Source organism: Lytechinus pictus, chromosome 3 (genome assembly GCF_037042905.1).
Source record: "Lytechinus pictus isolate F3 Inbred chromosome 3, Lp3.0, whole genome shotgun sequence".
NCBI classification, from domain to species: domain Eukaryota; kingdom Metazoa; phylum Echinodermata; class Echinoidea; order Temnopleuroida; family Toxopneustidae; genus Lytechinus; species Lytechinus pictus.
Window position 1 is genome coordinate 4521258 of NC_087247.1, and position 20581 is coordinate 4541838.

A 20581-nucleotide genomic window follows, 5' to 3' on the forward strand; every position below is an offset into this window, starting at 1 on the left:
TATCATGGTTTGAGCAATTCTTGAAGTGAAATAAAAATTAAGTAAATGGAGGTCAGACAAGGTTGATTATTTCATGGAATTCTCCTAAAGCAACCGCACAAATGTGTCTTTATTCTTTAACCAAACTGGCAACATAATTAATTTCAAAGTCGGATTAATCATATGGCAAACGCATTTCAAATAATAACTCATATTTCTATATTTCAAGCAACAGTATATTAAAAAAGAAATTTAAAGATTGTGGTTCTTTATGACAAAAAATGACCCCACTGTGAATCAATTGGAGTGATGACCTTTTGAGCCACAACTTACCAATTCTTTTTCTGAGAGGTAATTAAGAAATCTTGAATATACTGCATCGTCTAGACTCAGTGAATGTAGCTCAGCATACCAGTAGTACTTGCCATTGGCTTGGGCTATCAGAAAATAAATCAGAGAATTTATTTTTAACAATACCATAGTCAAATCTCTTGGGACAATAGGAATGTTTGCCCCAGAAGAAATTTTACTTGGAACAGGTATACAACAATTTATTTTTTTTACAGATCTGGGGGGGTTTCACAAAATTTAAGTATGACTTAAGTCGCACTTAAATGCCGATGCGTACATGATATGCAACGCGCGATCTAATTGATAGATATGCATTAGTGAGCGTCCTCATGACACGATCTTACCAAATCGGTCAAGCCTATCATACCGTACGCAACTCGGTATTTAAGTGTGTGCTAAGTCATACTTAAATCTTTGTAAAACACCCCCCTGGGCCCCATCTTACAAAGAGTTGCAATTGATCCAATCAATCTCAACTATGGACGGCCAGCAACGTCAAAATCTATTATTCATGTTTGTTCAAAATAATTTTCAACTACAATGTATATTCATGCATTCATTGTTTTCTTGAAAATTCTGTGTGCTTCTCTTTGTTTACTACAAAGGACATTGAGCAATTTTCCTGAAGAAAAAATTATGACACTGATGGATTTCCATAGTTACGGTTGACTGGATCGATCGTAACTCTTTGTAAGACGGGGCCCAAGGCCCCGTTGTACAAAGATTTACGACTGATCCGATCAATCGTAACTATGGAAAGCCAGCAAAGTCAACATACGAAATGCATGTTTGTTCAAAAAAAATTCTAGATATGAATGCATATCCATAAATTCATTGATTTCTCGACAATTTGGGGTGTTCTCCTTTGATTACAAAGGACATTTTGCAAATTTCCTGTAGAAAAAATTATGACACTGATGGATTTCCATAGAGTTACGATTGATCGGATCATTCTTAACTCTTTGTACAACGGGGCCCAGGTCTGAAAAATTAATTTTACTTGGGTGTGTTATTTACATGACTGGGAAATTATTTGACTTTACAGAAGGTTTATGCAAAGTAAACTGTAGATACATTTTCGAGTTTATTACTGTAATATACATAACACATCACCATCACCACCACCATCATCACCATTACATCATTATCATCATCATCATCACCATTGTTACCATTGTCATTATCATCACCACAGGAAAAACAATACGCAAGGCTGGGAGCGATTTACCCCTCGAAATGCTCAAAACTTGAAAAAAATGGAGTCCTGGAAATCCCCATTCATTGCAATGTTAAAGCTTATCAAATGTTGCAGATTTAGGCAGTAAGATGTGAAAAGTAGGCCCCGAAAATGAAAAAAAAAGAAGATTTTTTGCCTGAATCACAATAAAAATATTCATGCACTCGTAAATATGACTTCATGTATATTCTATTTATTAAGAAATAAATATATATTCCATCAACATTAGCAAGGAAAATCAACGTTCAAAATAAATAGACATCTGAAGTGTTGCCAATTGGATATTGGGTTACAATATATATTTATGACATAATGAGGTAATAAATCAAAAATTGCATGATTCTAATAGCACTATTATCTATCTACCACTGCCTGGATTGACAGGATTGTGTCATTTTTGGTCTCATATAGTAAATAAAACATAATACAAGCTTTTAGGATATAGAACCAAGAATCATGGCTCTAAATTGGACATATACAGAGCTGCCAACCTTGTGCAAGCAAAAAAAGGAATCATTATGGCCAAAAAAAGGAATTTCCAACAAAAAAAAAGGAATGTGTTAAAACGAACCTTAAAACGACATGCGACAAACATCCAATGCAAAAAGTATGTATGCAGTGAACAATTAAAAAAAAGTTAATCTCTAGGCCTAGTCTGGGCTAAGTAACGGAGCGTTACAAATTGGACCCTTATTTTAATTAAGTCAGTAGCAGGGCTTGAATTAAGAATTGAGAGGGGCAAGGCCATTTTCAAATGGGCACTTTCAGCTTGGGGCAACCGGCAAAGTGGCCTTGGATGCCCCAAAATTTCAAGGGGTATCAAGGCCATTCTAAAGGACATGAAGGCCACTTTTATTCTAGTCAAATGGGCACCTAGGCAAATTTTTCTAAAAATGACAAGTAGGCCTTTCATTTTGTAGTGCAACCTACTCCGGCACTTATCAAAGTGAAGATCTGTCGAGAAAAAATTCTTTCAGGGGCACCAAAATCAGTTCTGGTGAACATTTTTAGGGCCCCATTTTTCTGGGGCTTCCTTTCCACTTCTAAAATAATTAATTGTTTTATGTTGAGTTTCCTGACAAAACTACCAAATTGTAGACTAAGAGAAATATTAAAAAAAAGTTGACATCAATTCAGACTTCTCTTCCCAAGTAACATTGTTTTTGCCAAACAGTACCCTTTAAAATTAAAGTGTCATAAAATGGAAGTGTACATGTAACATTCCACAAATATAGAAAAATTATTCATAAATCAATCTAATCTCAAATTCAAATAGATCTATAGATAGGAAGTTGAAATCATTCCACAAAAGTCCCGTCGTAAATCACTTCACGATGTGCACAGCTCAGCCTCAATCACACTGCACGCACACTCAATCATCCCCAGCAGTGACGGCACTATAGAGCAGACATCTAGGCCGCCAGAACCGGGGAAGAAATCTTCCCATTCCTGCTAAACTGAATGCTAAAGTGCCGACTTTTTTAATGAATTCCAAAGGCAGTAGGACATCTCTCTAGTATAAATCATGTGAAACTATCAATAAATGTTGAATATCACCCAGAATTATTACTTCAAGGGACAATGAAGAGCTTTCCAGGTCTTTTCAAAGCCGAATTCATCGTATTTGTTTGATACGATTACGAGTTGATGAAAATTAACCAGACAGTACCGTTATCCGAAGGGAATTGATATTAATCAATTCAAGAAAATAGCCTCAAAATTTCATTTCTTTATCACAAAAATTAATTTTAAAGTATATGAAAAATATCTTTTGATGATTCAATCTTTAATATATATGATGAGTATTTTTGTAAAATTTTGCAAATGGAATAATAATTTCCCTCAAACCTCCAAATCCCCCTCCATTACAAATGGACTCTTCTCTTACTACATTTGGGAATTACCCTACCCAATTCATCGTACTCCTCGCTCTGCGCTGCAAGAACAAACGTTGGCTCGATCACCTGAAGAGTGTTGGCCCGTGCGTAAAGACAACGTATTAGCAGTAACGTTAGATCTAAATTCTGAAATCTGATTTTCGGATAGTTTTTTTGTACATAAAACATCACTTTATAGGAAAGAAATTACATGCAAATTTAAGATAAAATATATAAAATTCAGAAATATCGTACCTTAGACCGCAGTTACTGTTATTTCCTTTCAAATGATGATCAAAACATAATCATCCTCGATCCTTTCGTTTGTCATCGTAAGTTGCCATCTTGGATGACGTCATCATCCTTACAGACGTATTTACCAGTCGCTATACATGTACATCGCGATTCGTACCATGCATGCCGCTCGCATATTCAACTAACGTATACAGTATGTACGTGCACGCTATCAAATTATTAAAGTGCGTTGGAAAACCGGCCGGCGGGCGACTACGCACGCGCAAATACCAGGCTCATCTCGGGCTCAACCACTAGAAATACGTATTTCTAGTTCAGTGGGCTCAACACGCACTCCACATACATGCAATTATGTACACACATTATCAAAATTGTCAAAAAACGTAATTTGAAAAGAAAAACCATAATGCCGTAATTTGAAAGAAAAAACGTAATGATTACGGCAAAAACGTAATGGTTGGCAGCTCTGCATATACCTTCACCATTGCTAGACTAAAAAGTATACACCTAACTTTAAAAATGGCATTTGTGACCTTTGACTTTGTGACCCCCAAATCAAATCTGGGGGGTGTTTCACAAAGATTTAAGTATGACTTAAGTCGCACTTAAATGCCGACGCGTACACGATATGCAACGTGCAATCGTGATAGATACGCAGTAGTGCGAATCCTCATGACACGATCTGACCAATGCTGTCAAGCCTTTCATACCATACACAACTCGGTATTTAAGTGCGACTCTAAGTCATACTTAAATCATTGTGAAACACCCCCCAGATCATTCTCACTTAAATATATTATGCATACATGAGCAGCAACTGATCGATCAGTTGGTCATTCGTTATCATAAGAAAAAAAAAATGTTCCTGTATGTAATGACCTTTGACCTCATGATCTCTAAATCTGTTCAAATTATTGTCAACCGATCAACCAAATTTTGAAGGGAATCCCTCAAACAGTTCTTAAGTTATTGCAGGAATGAGATAATTCAATGTATATGATCTTTAATCATGTGACCCCAAAACTTAGTAGTTTATCATCATATCACTCCTGTAAATAAACTTGAACCAGTTTAATATTGAAAGGTTCTTTAGTTATCATGAAAATGAAAACAGGATGGATGGACATCTGGATGACCCGAAAACACAATGCCACTGGCAACCACTTATGGTGGGCAGTGTCACAAAAGCACCTGTGGAAAACTGCCAATATCTCTAATCCAATCCATATTTTATTGTTCGAAATGGACATGAAATAAAATACTCCGAAAATTTGCTTTGCCCAATTGATCGTGGGCCCGGCAGCCGCTGTGCAGCGCCAGATCGACGAGGCTCTATCCCTTTAATCGTTGAACAACAAACAGGGTAGCAGCAACTCCTATCTTTTCACGTCTTTTGGTCTGACGCGGCCGGGGTTTGAACCCCTGACCTCCCGGTTGTGAGACGGACGCTCTACCAACTGAGCCAATACACCGGCAATCCACTGGCATTCGAAATTGGATTTATTTGATGGATCGGTCTGAGAACTCACCCTCTTTGACTCTTGAAAGCACTGGAACACTTCCTGTAAAGACCTTGTTTGGTAGTCTTAATTCTCTTATCCTCACTGCTTTTAATGCTCTCAAGGCTTCCGGCCTGTATGTCAATGTAAGAATGAGATCATGATAATGGCAAACATATAATCAAAGTGTGGGATAGTAATGAAGGAAATAGATGTTATGGTGGATGATAATAATAATAGGCATTTGTATAGCGCCATCTATCTAGAAACAATCTATTCCGAAGTGCACTGTTATTATTATTATTGTTACCCCGGCCTTAGCTCGAGCTGCCTTTCAGCGCTTGTGCATTCAAGGAATTAATCCTGCCGGGTACGCATTCACCTCACTTGGGTCGAGTGCAGCACAATGTAGATAAATTTCTTGCTGATGGAAAACACGCCATGGCAAGGATTCGAACCCACAACCCTCTGTTTGAAAGGCGACAGCCAGAACCACTAGATCACGACACACCCACATATCAGTGGATCGGTCTCTAGACTTTGAACCAAAAGGTTCAAGGTTAAAATCCATCCACTGCACTTGCTAAACTTTGTTAAATGGAAACTCAATAAGATACAGAAGCCTATGCAGTATTTCTAACAATTAAGTTTGGAAACTGTTGTTGGAATTCTCCCCAGAAAGTGGAGGGAGTACATTCATTGTATGCCACGAGAAAGATATATCTGTAAAGTGCAGAGACATTCCTATGAATAGCACTATATAAAGGCAGAAAATCATAATAATTTGGTCTTATTCATCAGCGTACTGAACAAAAAACCAGTAAAATTATCAGGACACGAGTTTGAAATTGAAGAGAAAGATGACACATTGATTTTAGAACTCACATTTTGCATGGCATGAAGGAAAGCCCAAATGAGACGAGAGACACACGGCAGCTGTTGCCATTCTTGTTGAGAAGCTGACCTGACCAAACCCTGTAACTCCTCTCAGAGTACTCATTATATTTCTCAACTGTAAAAAGAAAACAATTGAATGATATCAGTGATGTTAAGTCCTGTTAAAGTGCTCCCCAGGGAGTGGGGAAAGTGCAAACACTGTGCGGGCATGCCAGGGTCTGATGACCTGGATAACAAAATATCTGGAAAGCATTTAGAGATGTTAAGAGCTATATCAGAGGAGAATATTATCCTGAGTCTTTCAAATAACTATATGTATATTGCTTATCATCTCTACACTTTTCAATCTTTCCTACATTGGTAAGGGCATATGCTGAGGAGACGGTAAGCATGTCCTAACAGTCACATTGTCTCTAGTTATCATGGGGAGAGGCTGATGATTTGTTGACCCAAAAATTGTTAAAGGAACTGGGAATAACTGGAACAAAGTTGTCTTAGAGGAGCCAGCAACTGACTGTCCCTGCAAAAAAAAAAAAAAAAATCTTTCCCGACACCTCATGGAAATATTCCCTGGTAGAAATGGATGATAGCCCTGTCCTGTTCACATAACCAATGCTATTTTCTCTTGATAATGTCAGGAAGATGGAATGTGGTAACATTCCCAGTCAAAGGAGTATTTGACAGGAAAAGCTGTGGTGCTCCCTTAACTACCATCTACAATGATAGTATTTAAATTTCTTAATGAAAAGAAACATATTCCCTACATACTACATGGCCATCTTCAGCGGCAACATTCCCACAGGTGTAAAAGAAGCATTTCATTGGAAATGCATTGTTCTCCGGGCAACCGTCTCCAAAGATACTAACTTCCTAATAAAAAGAACTATGTTTCATAGACTGTCTGTATGTGAATAACAATCACAAAGATCAGCAAAATGGATTAAGATAGGTATTTGATTGGAAATGCATTGTTCTCCGGGCAACAGTCTCCAAAGATACTGTTACAAATCCTAACTTCCTAATGAAAAGAACTAGGTTTCATAGACTAAACAGCCTGTCTGTATGTGAATAACAATAACAAAGATCAGCAAACTGGTTTGAGAAGGTGTTTGATTGGAAATGCATTATTCTCTTAACTACCAACTCCAAAGATACAATTATCAATCGGAAGTCCCCACTGAAAAGAACCATGGGATGATACGTACTGAATGGCCTGTCTGCATCACTTATCGTCTTCTGGGTAAAGATTTCATCTCTCGGGAAACATGGAGCTACGACAGCTATACCCACGGTGTCAGGGACAGAGATGTTTCTGGTTGGTGTGGATTCATTCGAAGAGGCTACAGGAGTTCTGTACGCATAGTTGAAAACAAAATTGAAAAGAAATTTGTAATAATCTGACAATTGGCTGTTAGCATGGTAAGGAGGTAGTTGAAATAAAAGTTGTAATTGTAATGAAATGGGTATTGTGGAGTGTGCCTGTGATCCAACCTACATGAGAGAAGCTACAACTCGCGCAGAGTTTTGAGGTTTAAGCTCTGGAGCCCGCAACACAAAACATAGCAATGATCGTAGAACCAATTTTTACGATTGATTGCATTGACTACAATGTACAATCGATTGTAAATATTAAGGGTACGATCAATCGTTATGCTTTGTTTTACGGAGCCCTGGTCACATCTTTTGGATGGTGAATTTAAAGGTCAATCCCAGAGGTAACTAATCACACTTGATTAATACATGTCTGTTAAAACTCAATTACACACACTTTTAAACTATAATGATCTGTTTCTAATCTGATAACATTACAGAAAATATACTACATGTAGCAGCACAACTCTCACCTTGCAATTAGAGGGTCATGGGTTAAAATCAAGCAAGAAAATTCATCCACATCATGCTGCATACCACCCATAACAGAAAAGAACCCCTCAAAAAGTTGTGAGCACCAAAAGCGGTAACTAGCTATAATAGCTGGGGTAAAAAATGAGCACCTTCAACAGCTAAAAAAAGTGGATGTATGTGCAGTATGGATTATCCTATATTACCATAATTATTTGTAATAACTGGGATAGCTTACCTGTTGAAACTGCTGGAGGATGATGCCGTTGAAGCAATGCCGGTATCCGAGTAGGTGAAGTGTACCACAGCGAATGGACAAACGTTCCTCGGTCTCTTCCGGAACTCTACTTCATCTTCATCAAAGTCATAGATAAAGAGCTGTCAAACGCAATAAATAAAAACAATAAAACAATTTCTGCTTAAAGGCTATAAACTATTGGTGTCACTTAACACTTGGATATCTTAACACAGCAAAACATACACGTCATCTCATGTTCTCTGTTCAGTTTCTGACAAATGTAGAGTAAGCATTACCTTGTAAAAGACCCACATTGGCAAAAATCCAAACATGATTTGACTTATGCGGTGATGTGTATACTAACAAATGCAAGTGGGAAATTAAGTGCGACCTTACGTTACACTTAGATGTTTGTGAAACACCCCCTGAACATAATAGTATGCCACAAGAAAAAATATATAATTACTAAAGATATATCCAAGCTTGCACAACACACTAGAGTAGCTCACCTCTGATGAATCAAAGAGACGATGAATGGCACTACTTGGTATATCCTCCCCAGAGTTCTTGGCCACATGGCAGTCATAGTTAGGGGTTGGTTCCAAGATCTCTGAAGCTCCATACACCAGGGGTACAGCTTTCACTTTACCCTGTGATGATTGGGAATTAATTTGACCTTGTTAATTGATTGAAAATAATAACCTTTGTGATCAGTACTATGTCCTAAATGGAGGCATTTTATCATCACCACTCTTAAATCAAAACTAATAAATGAAATTTTAACTAATGAATGAAAAGTACTATTGATACATGGAGATATGGTGAGAAAAAAAAAAGCACAATTAAAAAATGAATAATAAAAATAAACTGAAAAACTTGTATTCTTGGGTCAGGAAACTGATAATTCAATAAAAACAATTATCACCATCGTCATCATTAGCATCACAATCATCATCATTACATTCATCATCATCATCATCATTATCACCACCATCATCATCATCAGGGAAAAAAATAAAATTTAGTTTCAGGGGCTCCATTTAAAATTTTTTGTCAAATTTTGGGGGCTCCATTTCTACCTTTTGGGGGCTACTTTTTGCATTTCAAGGGCTCTTTTTTAATGCTACTTTTTTGTATTTTGAGGAATACCTGTTCACTTATTAATGAATTATTACTTTTTGTTTAATATTGTATGATTTTTTAAGTTATTTTTTTCATGCTTAGAATATTGGGTGTGTGTGGGTGTGTGTGTGTATGTGTGGGTGTGACTATGAGTTGGACTTGGATATAAATGAATTCAATATCTAATTTCTACTCCGTCTATTCCAGTACAATACCCTGTACTCGGCCATGCACATGTAATAAAGGCCCACATACCCTAACTTTTCGTGAAGTTCTTTGAAAACGCAGATCTCCATGAAAATTGCATTTCTCTATCAGTCAGTCCGCAGCCCGTCCGAAAGTGCTCTATTTTATTCAGCGGTATGCATAGCTGTCCGTGGTTATGCATACGTAATGAGCTGTGAAGACAAACTTTCCGATCGGTGTTTTTTGCTCTTAAAATTGTTTATTCCTCACAAAATTGGTCTTATTCTATAGATAAAACTTTGAAATTTCTCATCAGCTAAATAAAATGCACATTTAATGTATTTTGAAGACCGATATTTAGCTTAGAAAAAATGATTTTTTTTTCAAGAAATATATGTGAATAAACAGAGCGCATTTTTGCATCGAAATCACACTTGCGTCAAATTGATATTATAATCAATATAAAGCGTAGACATTCTTCCTTACGAATGAAAAAGAATTATGAAATTTCATGATGTAGCAAAGTCAGGAACCACAAAAAACCACGGCAATGTCCATCGCAAAATGATTGGAATTGCAGTAGAATTGCCGACGCGTTCTGATTGGTCAACAGCGGCGCACAGACTTACAACATTTCATATAGCTTAAAAATCCCGGAAGAAGAATGGAAGAGATCGATGGCGAATTGCGTAAGGGCAATGTTTTGACGTGTGCAAGGACCCTGGTTCGAACCCGCCGGACTGTTTTTTTTTTTTGTTTTTTTGGGGGGGGGGGTGATGGGGATATGTTTATGCTTTTTCTTTAAATCATATTCCTTCATCGTTCCTACCCAGCTTTATTATCTTTTTGCTTTCATGAGAAGTTCTATTTAGGCCTGTATTTATTAAATCATGGAGCTATTAATAGCTCTATGATTAATTCTTACTTCTTCTTAATCACTGCTTTTGATTTTCAAGTTCTTGATTACACTTATTTGGGCAGGGGTGGGAAGGGAAGTGAGTTAAAGGTCGAGTGCACATCAACAAAAAATTATTTGAATAAATACAGATATTTCCCCTCTTTAAAACAAAACAGTTATATACACAAAACAATGGTATGCAAATAGAGTTGATTATGTCACTCACATCACATTACTTTTTAAATTTTTGTTGCATTTTTATTATATAAATTTTAGCAAATTTGATCTTAAAAATCTTCCTCGAATCACAAAAGGTTACATTTATGGAAACTACGAATGTTAATGGAGGAATTAAAATCCCTCTCAAAATTTGTTAATGAAAATTAAAATAAAATATTCATGTCATGTACATGTATCAAATAAAAAAATACACAAGAAATTAGAGTGCGTGTGACATAATCGGTTCTGTAATTTGCACATTGACCAAGATGAGCATATAATTGTTTTATAAAATTAGGCAAATTTCTCAATGTCAAAATAGTAATCTTTTAAATTTTGAATCATAGTTTTAATGAAATTTTCTGCAATACTTTATTTTTCTTTAAATTCAAATTAATTTTTTGGTGGGGTGGACTTCTCCTTTACTCTTTGCTTGGAATAGGGAATGCACATTAATATTTATCCACGAACAAAATTGTCTAAACATATGCAAATCAGTAATTGGACACATGCTCACTTTCCTTTCATCCAGGCCACTCCCTCACATCCACCAGGTTTACAGTCTTATAACAAAAATGATGAATTAATTATAATACAATCACACCATAGCTCCATGATCACACAACATTCATACAGTGCTTCACAACAAATATTTCACTTCTGTTCATATATGCAATAATTACTGTGGAAAACAAAAACAAGGCGTAACCACATTCAAATACCGTTTAAAAGGACAAATATATTATACCTTTCGAAAAAAAAAAAATGTGAACATACATGGCACTTAACCTTCAGCACATTAGATAACATATAACAGAGTTGCTTGAGAACAAAATATAATTATGGGGCATTGCAAGAAACTTATGATCAATTGCAAATCAACTACATGTTTGTGTTTAATCAAAGGACTTACCCTTAATTTTGGAATGTGTGATTGAGTAGAAAGTTTCTTGCAATGCACTATTAGTAACATAAAAAATATTTTTTGGTTTTGAATTGTGAATTTTTATTTTTGTCAAGCTGTATTCCTGTCCAAGTCAGTATTCTTAGTCCTCCCCAAAACTGTGCTCTAATTTTTTTGTTTCCAATATCGATCAATTTTCTGTTGTATCATTATCAGTCCAAAATTTGCAAACGAAAAAAGGGCTTTGTCCAAATCATGGTCTGACCATTATAGTACATGATGGAATCTCCCAGAATGAAGTAGCAAGCAGAGACCAGAGTCAGCAAGTATGCAGATCTGTGTGTAGAAGAGACAAAAAAAGAGAGAAATAGTCTAAATTACTAAATAATCATTCAAAGTATGAATTATGTTACATGTAAGTCAATTGAGACTAAGTCTAAGTACTGTCTGTGGACTGTGACAGCCACAATTTTTTTATTTGAACAAAATGGTTTATAAATACTACTGGGTACGGTAGTACCAGACTTTTTAGTTTGACTTTAAACTGTTTATAGTCTCTAGAATAGACTGTCTGAGCTAATCATCATTTAATTCTTAACCGCAGCCTGGGGCAAAAATCATCATGGACATGGGGCTCAACTTCGACTAATAAAGAAAAAAGGTTAATTATTTTCAACATAAATCAAGAAATATCTCAATCTATAAAAACTTGATGGAATTCGGAAACCTGATAATCATTGAATAAAACTTTAGAAGGGATATACTTATTAAAGGACAAGTCCACCCCAACAAAATGTTGATTTGAATTAAAAGAGAAAAATCCAACAAACACAACACTGAAAAGTTCATCAAAATCGGATGTAAAATAAGAAAGTTAGGACATTTTTAAGTTTCGCTTAATTTCACAAAACAGTTATATGCACACCCGGTCTGTATGCAAATGAGGGAACTGTGACATCACTCACTCACTATTTCTTTTGTATTTTATTGTATGAAATATGAAATATTCTAATTTTTTCCTCATTGTCCTTTGAAACAAAGTTTTATTTCCCCCTGAACATGTGGAACTACCATTGTTTAACATTTCATGGTTCAGTCAAGTTGGTCCTTATTTTCAAATCCGTAAAAATTGAAATATTGTGTAATTCAAACAATAAAAAACAAAAGAAATAGTGAGTGAGGGACATCATTGATTCTGTCATTTGCATGTGACTAAATTGTGCATATAACTATGTTGTGAAAAATAAGCGAAAATTCAAATTATCATTACTTTCTTATTTTACATGCGATTTTGATGAAATTTTCAGCATTATGCTTGTCTGATTTTTCTCTATTGATTTAAATCAACATTTTTCTGAAGTGGACTTGGCCTTTAAGCTTCGTTTATATTAAGTCTTAATATAAAAAAAAAACAAGTCCACCGTCCACAGGCACAGTCACATATATAATGCGAGCCATCTGCCATCATTACAGAAGTTTCAACGTATGGGACCAAAGGCGAAATTCTACCAACCTGCGACGAACGTAATTTTGGCATTATTTCGCGCCATCGTGAAGTGAACGAGAAGGTTACTTCCGGGTAAAACGTAAATTTCTTGATTTTTAGGGTATCATGTTCTCTAAAATTAAAATATAAGGTGAATTTGCGTCAAGTTGGTTCTGACATATTTTGAACAGTGACTTTTCTTCTTTCTAAAAAACTCCGATCGAAACAATTTGGTTATGTAGCAAAGTCAGGAACCAAAAGTGAAATTCCGACTACAAAATCGCAGTTAAAATATTACTAAAATAAGCATCAATTAAAGTGGTAAAAATGGTAGGTTGAAAATGTCGAAATATGGAAAATTATATACCAAAGTGTAGATGAAGGTCTTGAGAACAACTTACCACAATTCGTTTCGACGTAAACTGAAGTTAGCGACCAGTACAGAGCTATAACTTCAGCCCCTCCAATTCAGTGGGAAAATCAAGCCAAATTGATCGCACGTTTTCCTTCGGAGACCGCTAGAGGGCCGCTGAATAAATTTCCGTGAATATGCTCATTATCGCGCGAGCTGCGGTCTGACTGCTATGGGGGAGTCTAAATTTGGTGAGAATGTATTCATTAAGAACTTAAATATACATGACAATGAAGAAATAATCAAACTTTATTGGCAGTTTTGAATACTGTAGAAGCTGTTATTTTCGCGTACAGAATTTTTCGCGAATCGCGGGGGTCCCGACATTTTCGCGGGTTGTTAAATTCGCGATCGGAAGATGTAGACAACATTTCCACAGCATTTAAAAGAAGCAAAACTAGTGCTAATCACGTGCAAATCACTTCTCCTCAAAAATTCCATGCTGATGTGTCTTTTATACATAAATATGTCCCTGTAAAAACAGTTACAAACTGTGGAAAAAGGTGGTTTAAATTTCAATTTTTTTTACCTTTAGATCTGAAAATTCATCATGCCACAGTTTGATCTGTAATTTATAGGGTTAAGCAATCTTTAGAATTTGTGTTTTGTTCTATTAATTTTTCAAAAAGTTGGTAAAAGTGCAAAAATTTGGAATTTTGTGAACAGAATCTTCACCTCTAAAAGCTCTGGTCATGTGACTTATGAATATTAATGAGTATGCAAATAGCTGCCAATACGTGTGTAATATAGTCAATCAGATGACAAAAATATCAAATTATTTCATGGAAAATAAATTTTAATATTACAATGAGTGTATAGATATTGATAAAATAATGTTAGAAAATACTTTAGGCTCTGATTTTGTTTGAGAAATTAAAAAAAGTGAAATTCTAGCTAACTTTTTGAATCACTAACTGTACTTTCTAAGCCTTATTTTTTGTACATATAGAGGTGCATATCTCAATTTTCTTAGTATACAGTATGTTTCCAATAGCAAAACTTTGCTGTTGGGGACATTGGCACTGACTAACAATTGTGTCAATATTTTCGCGTGTTGTTAAATTCGCGGCCGATCGGCAATTCGCGAAATCCGCGAAAATTACAGCTTATACAGTAATATACCTGAAATGTAAACTGTCTGAAACAGAAAATCACCATCATTGAGGCCTTTACTGAGCGAATTGTCCCCCAGAGCTCTGGCAGAGAGACAGAGCTCAGACTGGCTAGCTAATACAAGCGCCAATGCGTGCGCCTGCCGCCGGCCTTGTAAAATAGATGGAGCTTTGTTTGATGATTTATTGTCTGATATTTACCACATCCCCAAGAAAAATAAAACAAATGATTTTTAAGTTATAATTAATAAATAAGGTAAGTTATTTTAGATGTTAATAGGCCGTTTTGAAAAGCAAAGCCGAATGACAACTCACTAATGATAGGTTACTAGACACTGGGATTTATTTCCTGTGTAATTCGAATTATTTTATCACAGAATTGTGATATCTGTAGGGGAAACATGTGCATTCGAAATTGCACATGGTGGTAGTCATAATGGACCCCTATACATGCAACTGTTTCCCGACCGTCGCGTCGATTTTTTTCCATACCTGGTACCATGTGTGTGGAAATACGTGGTACAAAAAAAAAGACGCAACTTCGGAATTTGAAACTGCGCTCCTCGCTATTTTCAAGGCTTATTCATGATTTTGAGTGTGGATTTTGGATGATTTTTAAATGGTAAGCGGAGCTCGAGCATATGGCGCTAGTGGGTCGTTGAGTTGTTATCACTCGGCAATAATTTCGGGGGCCACATTCAGATTTTATGTCGCCCCCGAAAGCATGATTTTGGGTGATTTCGAGGGCGACTTTAGGCATTTCCGGGGCGAACTCGCCCGCCGCCCCCGTGTATTTTTTTCACTGATCATCATCATCATCATCATCTTCATCATCATCATCATCATCATCGTCATCATCGTCATCATCGTCATCATCATCATCATCATCATCATCATCATCATCATCATCATTATCACCATCATCATCATCTCCATCATCATCATCATTAACAGTAGCAGAAGTAGTTTTAATCATCATTGTCTTCATCATAATCTTTTTCGTCGTTATCATTAACATCATCATCAACACCATCATCACCACCACCATCATCATCATAATCAATAATTACAATACCTTCAGAATCTTAAATAGTATGAGTTTCCCTTCATTTGGCACTCCATTGCGATGTAATACATCAGAATATCGACAGACATGAACACCTGATTAGCAATGAAAATAGAATTAAATAAAAAAATTGGAGCAAAATATACAAAATGAATAAATAAAATTATTTAGGGGATGCTCATTACGTTTTATCTGTAGAAAATTACCTTCAAATGAAATTGTATAAATGTTGCTTGACAAATGCAGAATATTTTGGAAATAGCAACTAAATCACTTCAGTAGTCAGGAATGAAAGAAAAGTGGGGAAAATTATTTGTTGCTAGTATGTGATCATCACATTTCACAGAGACGAATCTATAAACAGGGCTTCAATAATTCAAACTACACAAAATGTTTTTTTTTAATGTCACACAGATTTCTTATCAGTTTCAGAATGTTGAAACTTACCCATCATTGGACTGCCTAAATAGGGCTTAGATAATTCAAACGATAAAAAAACAAGTGGAACGCCTCTGGCAGTCTCGCCTGCAATACGCAATTTGATATAGCAGCAGTGCTTCCTTTGAAAACAGCTAATGAATAATTATTCACAGAAGAAAACACTAATATGATAATAAAATATTATGTCCATTGACCCCAAATTACCTTTGACCATGATCATGTGACCTAAGACATGTGCAAAACAATCATTCATACTTGATTACCCTTATGTCGATGTTTCATGAGCTAGATCAATAAATAGACTTCCTAAGTTATGATGCCAATTGAACACATACTCCCAACACGGCCATAGTTCATTGACCTTTAAATGACCTTTGATCTTGGCCATGTTCCTGAAATGCACACAGAGTATTCAGGGATACATTGCTGCTCTTAAGTCCAAGTTTCATGAACTAGATCCATAGACAAAGTTATGATGACAATTCCACAAATACCCCCAACATTTTTTTACCAAAGTTTGTGGACCCTAAATTACCTTTGACCTTGGTCATGTGACCTGAAACTAGCACAGAATGTTCAAGGATACTTGATTGTTCTTATGTCCAAGTTTCATGAACTAGATCCATAAAATTGCAAAGTTATGATGACAATTCCTCAAATAACCCCAACATGGCCAAAGTTTGTTGACCCTAAGTGACTTTTGACCTTAATCATGTGACCTGAAACTCAGGCAGGATGTTCAGTAATACTTGATTACCCTTATGTCCAAGTTTCATGAACTAGGTCCATATACTTACTAAGTTATGATGACATTTCAAAATCTTAACCCTGGTTAAGATTTTAATGTTGATGACGCCCCCGCCGCCGTCGGAAAAGCGGCGCCTATAGTCTCGCTCTGCTATGCAGGCGAGACAAAAATGTTTTTGAAAAATGTCATACAGATTTCTAATCAGTTTCAGAATGTCTAAACTCACCCATCTTTGGACTGCCTAAACAGTGCATGTTTTTTCTCCTTTTTGTTCCAGCATGTAGAGATTCTTCACTTAGTTGTTTTGCCTGCATTATAAAAATAAATAAAGAGTAAACTAAATAAATATACGACAGGAAATAATCAAGTTTACAATTGACTAGCTTTCTATACAATTTCAATCTCGAGCATTTTTGGTGGCATTATTATCTGTAAGGCGCTTGCATGTAGAGACGTTGTCCCAATTTATACAATATTTTATGGGGAAAAATGCATCAGGAGCTGACGAGGGTGATTCATCATTTTCATGGTGGTGCATGAATATTCTTGATTTGAAAATTTTGGTTGTTACAAAACATTAAAAACCATTAGTATGAAATATATATAATTTTCTAGTGGTTAAGTCTCTCGTCGTTCAATCTAAGGGACGTGGGTTCCATTCCCAGCCATGGCGTGTTTTCCTTCAGCAAGAAATCTACCCAAATTGCGCTGCACTCAACCCAGGTACCGGCAGGAAATAATTCCTCAAACAGCTGTGAGCAATGGAATAGGTAGACTTGTTTTATAGCCAGAGTAATATAGGAGCGCCTTGAACAACCACAATTAAAATGGTGGATACATGCCCTATTGAATCCTACATGTATATATGGTAAGTATTATCCTGCATTATGCACTATAAACGCATGAACCCATGACAAACCCATGTCAAAGGAATTGTGTGCAAGTGACGGAAATGGTAGATTATTTTCTCTTGTCATAGAATGCAGTGTATACCGTACTACACATTCATGATAATACTGTTATCTATTTTCAAACATCCACACTCCTGGTTCTTTATCGATCCTTTATATGCCAACAATCATGAGAATGTAACACATTATTAATGCAACCTTGTACAAAACACTCTCCAATAGGCATCAGAAGGCTTGTACTCGAGAATTTTTCTATGTACATGAATGTGTGCAACATTTTCAACAATAATGCATGATATTCCAAAAAGACTACATGCCTTGGCACAAATACATATACTGAAGATGAACTTTACTTTTCATTGTGTTCTTTGAAGCATAACCTAGGAGTCTGAGTTCTTTTGTGGTTGTGATCATTGTAATGTGTCTGCGTATGCACATGTAAGCATATATTGGCTACACAACAAACCACATGTAAAAGCAAATGAGTGATTAATTTATCAATAAATGAAAATCTGCATTACTGTCATTATTGCTCTCCTCATTCTTTTCCTCTGCATTCTCTCTCTTGAGATGCCAAATAAGTAATAACTTGTAAAGCACAAAGTATACTAAGCAAATTGCAGCTTACCTTCTCATCTGTGTTTACACAGAGATACGCATAACTCTCGTTGAGCTCTTTTTCGTTTCGGCCAGCATCTTTCATCTCTCTCTTCTTCTCTATGAACTGCACATAATTTGAAAGAAAAATATGGTTATTTCATAAAAAATAAAAAAATCTCCTTGCAACATATAATGCAATTTTTTTAAAAAATTAGATTTAAAAGATATGTATAAATTGATATTTGTAAGTACAGGAATCTGTTTAGTTTTTCAGAATTTTCTGGAAGGGATTCCACGTCATAATCTTTACTTCCACTGTAGCATCATTGATTTTCATATGAAGTATGAAAGAAAAATATTAATATTACATCGTCTGCATCATTTACATTGCCTGGAAAATATAATAAATTCACTGAAAGTGGGTCTTCAGCATTTATCATTGAGAAGCATAAAAAGCTGTCCATGTTTAATTTGTTGAAAATCATTAAGATGTTTAATCTGTAGATACAGCCAAACTTAAACCTGCATGTACGACCAAATTCCTAGGATAATCCTGATCCTTTATACTAAACAACTTTGTGAAACTCCTCCTCCAGTATATTTCCAGCATTATTTAGAATAAAGATTTATTTGCAAAATTCAAAATACTATCTTAAAAAGACAAAATTTTAACACATGTCCACTTTTAAATTTCAAGGAGCTGCACACATGTTCATGATCACTGACATTTCGAAAAAAAATTCTTCAAGAGCTACATATACAATGTCCACTGTACAACAAAGGAGCGTATCAATTCCTAATCAATGTACATGTAGGATACCTCTTTCTTTATTGCTGGATTGTGGACAAGCTGTACTTTTTCATAGTTGAACTTATTCTTGGAAGATGAATCTCTGTACCCTTGGTGGATAATGGGCAGCACCTCTCTGAGGTATTCACTGGAATCTAATTCAACTTCATTCAGCAGCTCTGTTCCAAGAAAAATAGAGATTCATTATTATGATATGCTGGGAAAGTACTTAAATCTCTGTGGACTGAACTTTGATATTTCATTGGGCTTTGAATTTCTATATTTTCAGGGCAAGGGCACTTCTCTCTAGCACATATGTGTAAATTTAGCACAAATGTATAAAATAAACAAGTTAGTCCGGGATAGAAGAGGCATAACCTTGTTTTTTTTTATATATACAATATTTTTTGATGGTGTCTTGTCAATTCGAGGGTACTGATTACGAATCTGAATGATGCCACTCATGTAACCTTGAGCATTTTCCGCAAAATCCAATATGGCCGCCAAAATATGCAAATTACCCATCAAAATCATAAAATTGTCCGCACATTGGCTATGAAATGCATGCAATTTTGTGGCAGGAGTGAAATACTCTCTGAAAAATAATTTTTGACAAAATATTTATTTTCCTGATATTCAAAATGGCCATCATAGGCCCTTGTATACTTTATTATGTACAATATGAATAGGGAAAACTAATTTTCACAAAATGAGCACTAAACTTCAAAATACCGCGATGTATGAACGAAGTAATATATGCAAATCATCATTACTAACGAGATATATCAATTATTATGTCATATATGGGAACCTTGCTGTATTTTGATATCTAAAATAGCCACCACTGGCCCAAACAGTAATGCGTACAATGGCAATGGGGGCCAAAAAATGCACAAGATTGATCACTTAAATGCATATTATTAAGATTAAATGAGTGGAATACTGACTAAAACATAATTGTTAACGAAAGATATTATTAATATGCCATGTATGTGATGAATGTTGTATTTTGATATTCAAAATGGCTGCCAAGGGCCCTAAAAGTATTATGCACAATGAGAAAGAGGAGCAAAGAAATCACAAGAGTGAGCACTAAAATACATATATATGTGATAAATGGGATACTTTCTAAAAACGTATGTTCTAACGAAATATATCATTCAGGTTTCAAGTTTGTGTTAAATACTGCATTTTGACTTTCAAAATGGCCGCCATGGACATTAACTGTATTATGTACAATGCAAAGTGGGAAACCAATATTCACAGGAGTGAGCACCATAAATGCACGTAAGTGATCTATGAGTAAAATATTGTTTGAAAGCATAATTTCTATTAAGATATATCATTTTTTCTGCCAGTTAGTTATGTCCCATGTTACAATGTACACAATACTTTCAGGACCTATGACAGCCATTTTGGATTTAAAAGTACAGCATTCATTACCTCCACGACCAATATGTGATGTATTTAGTTAGAAATCATGTTTAAGACAATATTTTTACTCGTACATC

General features: G+C 35.5%; 1 protein-coding gene across 1 annotated transcript in view; it reads right to left on the reverse strand.

The window, feature by feature from the left end:
• Positions 1–20581, reverse strand: part of LOC129257956 (uncharacterized) — a 56268-nt gene that overhangs the window by 27991 nt on the left and 7696 nt on the right. The window contains exons 2-11 of the mRNA XM_054896406.2: positions 19101–19249; positions 18309–18404; positions 16996–17077; positions 15590–15675; positions 8685–8825; positions 8176–8315; positions 7301–7446; positions 6084–6210; positions 5229–5332; positions 313–416 (exon numbers count right to left, since the gene is read on the reverse strand). Of these exons, the coding sequence (XP_054752381.2) occupies positions 313–416; positions 5229–5332; positions 6084–6210; positions 7301–7446; positions 8176–8315; positions 8685–8825; positions 15590–15675; positions 16996–17077; positions 18309–18404; positions 19101–19249 (1175 nt within the window). The remainder of the gene's footprint in view (positions 1–312; positions 417–5228; positions 5333–6083; positions 6211–7300; positions 7447–8175; positions 8316–8684; positions 8826–15589; positions 15676–16995; positions 17078–18308; positions 18405–19100; positions 19250–20581) is intronic.